A 5000-nucleotide genomic window follows, 5' to 3' on the forward strand; every position below is an offset into this window, starting at 1 on the left:
CAACAATAAGGTAAATGTAAAGATTAGCGCTATTTTTAGCTTAGGGTAAATTCAGTTGTTCATCCTTACTTGAGAAGAAGCATTAGGGTTAATTACTGGGTCGCCAAACTCAGTCGGAATCTGGGTTTCATTTTGTGGTTTTTTTTTTTTAATTTTATTTTATTTTTATTTTTATTTTTTCCGTGCCGGGGAAAGTCTTGCCTGTCACTCCCCTGCTAAGTGGTGTCTTTGTGCATAGAGTCTTCTGTGCGTATTTTGGTAGGTTTGAGGGGGCTGGGATAATGCGTAGATTTCCCTGGTGCACAGAGGAGAACATTTAATTATTAAACCTGCAATGGCGTCGAAAGTAATTATAACGCGCATGGCGTTTTAGTGCATCTTTAAACAAAATATACCCTTATGGAGCTCAAGAATGGAACGTCAATTGGATAAATAAGACAGGCGGCGAAAAGTAAATGTCTGGAATCTTAAAAGCGAGGAGTAATGGACTTTGACAACAACAATCGCCGGTCGAGCTGAAATCAAAGTGAGCTGTATTTCTAATATTTTACCAAGTGTGCTGTTATGTAGAACACTGAAACCAAGTGGAAAATTCTCTGGTAACTTTTGGTTTCAACTTATGAATTCATCATGTTTTGTAATATGCCAGCTTAACTGGATACTTTTTTTTGGCAATAGTAAAGCAGTTTCGTGTCAAAATGAGGTTAGCGTCTTTTTGTTGTGTTAACTTAATTAAACATACGTGAGTTTGTATTTATCGTCTGCTGTAAACTTTAGGTATTTATCATCTGTAAACTTTAGGTATTTATCGTCTGCTGTAAACGTAGAGTAAGCTTTTAGAATGATGTTCTTGTCTTCTGTGGTGATACTTGACGATTCGGGAACATTTTGTGAAAAAATATTTATAACGGGTCACACGCGCAACTTGATCGCCCGAACTTGCCCGATTATGCATAACATCCACTTGGCCTTTTGACATCCCATTGAAAAAAAACTCATAAAATATTCACACACCGGTCGATTTTAATCTGAAATTTGAAAGGGTGATTCCTAACGAAAAGAGAAAGATTTTCACAATAACTAAAAATTCCTGTGTTAGGCGTGGGAATTTGACGAAGAGGTAAATGCGACTAAATTTGTTGCGTGTGTTACTATTTTTGTGTTTTGATTGTTGCGCAAATTTGGACAGAGAATATTAAATTATGAAAAAATATCTATGGAATACGGATAGATCGTTAAAAAATCTTTACTTTTAGCAGTTATTTGAGCATAAAAGATGCAACGCTTGACAATATCTAGATGTATCACATCTAGAAATTCCTGAGTTATGCATGAGAATTCGACGAAGAGGTAAATGCGACTACATTTGTTGCGTGCTTGCTTTTTTGTGTTTTTGATTGTTGTGCAAAATTTTCACAGAGAATATTAAATTATGAAATAATATCTACGGATGGATCGTTAAAAAATCTTTTTTAGAGGTTATTTGAACATAATAGATGGAACGCTTGACAAGAAATAATGTTTTGTTGATATTTGAAAGAAGAAAAATTTCACGGGGATCTGAGGACCCGATGAAAATGAGTTAACAAATTTGCATACGTGCGTTGAAATGTGATACGCGAGGACAAGAATTTTATTTCTCTGACAAATGATTTTGTAATTGCAGTGTAAAATGAAGTTTATTTGGGAAGGCAACACTATTTTTTAACTTCCTGGTTAATCCAATTTATTGCTACGACTTACTCGTGCGAGGACTGTTTACATGAAACTCACGCCTTTTGCGAATTTTGAGTGTCATAAAATTACATCATTTGCGTGACAATATATCCCTTTACTCTAACCCAAAAACATTCAGATGGTAACAAATTTCATATTTATTAACCATTTCTTCTGGTTTTGTGCCTATCAGCATTGATTCGCAAATCTGTTTTTGTATCCCATAGATGTTAAGATTTTCAATTACATGGCCGCTTATTCTCGCGATTGTGTAAATAGTTCACCCTGAAGTCACAATAGATACGTTTCTCAGGAACAAGACAAAGAAGGCTTCGTATTCCTGACCCGACAGATGAAATGTAAATATTCAGTTAAATATTACAACAAAATTAAAAAACCAAAGACTGAGGTTTCTTGGCTAAAAAGTGCGTTGTTTTACTCTGAAAACGACGAATGATTAACATTCTTTCCCGTAATTAATTCAGTTGACACAAGGTGATCACGTGCACCTTTATTCAAGACCGTGTTTGTTATCTTTAAACTGAATTTATTACCAAAGCTTAAAAAACTAAAAGACCTCAAAATGGGAGAGGATGTTACAAAATAATTAAAGGTGTGAACGTGTAAGCCAAAGGGCCTCTGCTGGCGCGACATGTGGGTGACCCTCAAATGGTCTTAATGACCCCCCACTTAAAAAAAATAGTTGGAACCCTGCAGGGGGACTGGGACTGGACACGATGGAGTGAAGACGTGTTGCGTTGTGTTCCGTGCTGAGTAAAACTTGTTTTTTAATTTGACTAAGCCTTACGTGTTATTATGCGCGCTTTATGTCTGGTGCAAGCTAGGTCAGGAAAGAGATTAGGAAAAGCAAGAATTGTTGAACCGGGGTTAAAAGAAAAGATGACGAAGGAAGGGTCGGACATAAGTGACGCCATTCTTGAGGAACTGAAATCCCTTCGAAGCGACCTCAGAACACAAATGCAAAAAATTAGTGACGAACTTAAAACTTTTTAAGGTACCACCGACACCCGGCTCGCTAAAAGATTGATGAAATTGATGAGTTAAAGCCGAAGGTAGAGAAGCTTGAAGAAGATGTCAGTGGTATGAAACAGGCAGTCAATATCGCTCTGAATGAAACGAAAAGCCTTATCAAGAAGGTAATGTGGAGCTGAGAGGGAGAGTGGACCGCATGGAAAGATATTCCCGAGACTATAATATCCATGTGGTAGGTGTAGTCGAAGAGGACGGTGAAGACTGCTTATCAATTATACGGAAGTACCTCACTCTTCTTGGCTTCGAAGATGTTGGTGAAGTAGAGAACGCCCACCGTACTGGCAAAAGACGCGAGGATAAACCGAGGAATATTATTGTCAAACTATATAGCAGACCCTTCAAGCGAGAGCTACTTCGTGTCACCAAGAGTCAGGATAGGAAACAAACATTGAAAGGAGTCAGATTTGTGGAAGGCTTTACCCCTTATGATTTCGAAATTCGGAAAAAAAGCACTCCCAATTATGAAAGAGGACTTTGACCATGGCAAGAAAGTGCGATTTACGAAAGGAAAGCTTTTTATAGACGGTAAGGTTGTACCAGTAAAATAACTGTTAATAAATTTACTCGAGTTGGAGCACAACAATAGCGGCGCTCTTCGCGGTGAACATCCGGTGACGAATTCGCTAGTGTTCAGACGGCTTGTGCCTGGCACAGGCATGAACTTTGCATTTATAAAACTTTTGTCGTCCTATCTTCTAATGTTCGCTCTATTTTTAAGTCAATTTTTTGTGTACTAAGCTTCTTCGCCTCATTTTCTAAAAGTTTGAATTGTTTGTCCACGATAATTAATGTGTCTTTAGTTCATGTGTACAAAATTTATTCTAGATCCATCTCCCCTATTTGTCTTAAGTTTATTGCGCTTGGTTTGTGTTATTATCCCTAACATATGGTGGCGTTTTTAAGTGGCGATAAGTAATTAACAATGGAAATTCCTTGTAAGTAATTTATTAACTATTAATGTTGTAAATTACATAATAGGTACACACATAAAAATTGTGATATAAAAGTTGTAATTAAAGTTCTCAAACTCATTAAAAATAATAATAAAATAAAATAAAATAAATACCACCCAATTCAGTGCCTTCTGTTTTTGTGTAACACGTATCACAGGCAACCCAGTGTACGCTTTTCTAGAGCGTCTTGTTGTCTGAGACACGAGTGAGGAGAAGAGCAAGGGGGCACCTCGTGACGCTTATTGAAATACTCGTGCATCAATTACTTGTATTTCTTGACGTTATCTCCCATTTTCATTCTCAGTTATATTTTGTGGAAACCCTGGCAAAGAATGTCTCGGGGTAGGTGCAAGAAGTGGCCATATTAGATATCAGCAGCTTGTTTACTATTAATGAACACCGCTGTCAATTACTGTAAGTTACCTGTTTTTCGTCCAGAAAGGCAATAGTCGGTGCTTTAGCAATCAAAGTATCCAGTATTGAAGAAGAAAGAGCGGCATAGTTTTCTCTTAGTTTAATAGCACACTCATAAGCCACCTAAGGGAGATAAACAGATGCAACTCGTTACTGTTCATTTGATTACGTCGAATCAGTCGGGTTTTTTTTTAGTTATATGATCATCATTTACGACGGGCGGCAACCTTCAACTTAACTGTTTACCTTCGTAGAAGAGATTATGTGACTGAAGTGCTCATTCAATCAATGAAATCCGTGAAAATAATTAACAAATAAACGGCCGAAACTGCAAAGGCCTTGCTCGACAATCCTGTCGCTTAAGAACGCTTGGCCTTATAGGAGAAACTGAAATAATGAGCAAAAGTTTAAAACCAAAACAGGTGGTTAATATTTTGGCTGGCCAAACAAGCCTCTGGAGTTTTGCGTCTGCTCTATTAACATGCAAAGCAAAGGTATATACTAGGCAAGAAAGTCCACATTTGCCCTATCTGTCCAATTTATGTACTAAAATAGTAAGTGATGCCTTACGGAATCATAGCCAAATAAATTATACCCACATATGAGACTCGGAATGTAACATCAGCCAACAAGCCGATGATAAAACATTGATTGTAGACGCCCTGTCGGAGAATTTGATCCAACAGCTTTCACATATTTTAATTTAATTACTAGAAAAAAAGGAGTACCTTGGATTAGTTATAGAATTGTTTAAAACTTTCTCACATTACATGATAAAGAACTTTACACCCACGCACCTCAAAAATAAGGCAGGCCAACCGAGATGCCTTAAGGCGATCATCTTCTGTTGATTTGGAGATGTGA

At 37.2% G+C, this 5000-nt stretch overlaps 1 protein-coding gene across 1 annotated transcript in view; it reads right to left on the reverse strand.

Moving 5' to 3' along the window:
* LOC138057911 (A-kinase anchor protein 9-like) overlaps nt 1–5000 on the reverse strand; it is a 28901-nt gene that overhangs the window by 6668 nt on the left and 17233 nt on the right. The window contains exons 3-4 of the mRNA XM_068903818.1: nt 4934–5000; nt 4146–4259 (exon numbers count right to left, since the gene is read on the reverse strand). The exon at nt 4934–5000 is cut by the window's right edge and continues 165 nt beyond it. Coding sequence (XP_068759919.1) covers nt 4146–4259; nt 4934–5000 — 181 coding nt within the window. The remainder of the gene's footprint in view (nt 1–4145; nt 4260–4933) is intronic.

This window comes from Montipora capricornis, chromosome 7 (genome assembly GCF_036669925.1).
Source record: "Montipora capricornis isolate CH-2021 chromosome 7, ASM3666992v2, whole genome shotgun sequence".
In the NCBI taxonomy this organism is placed as follows: Eukaryota; Metazoa; Cnidaria; class Anthozoa; order Scleractinia; family Acroporidae; genus Montipora; species Montipora capricornis.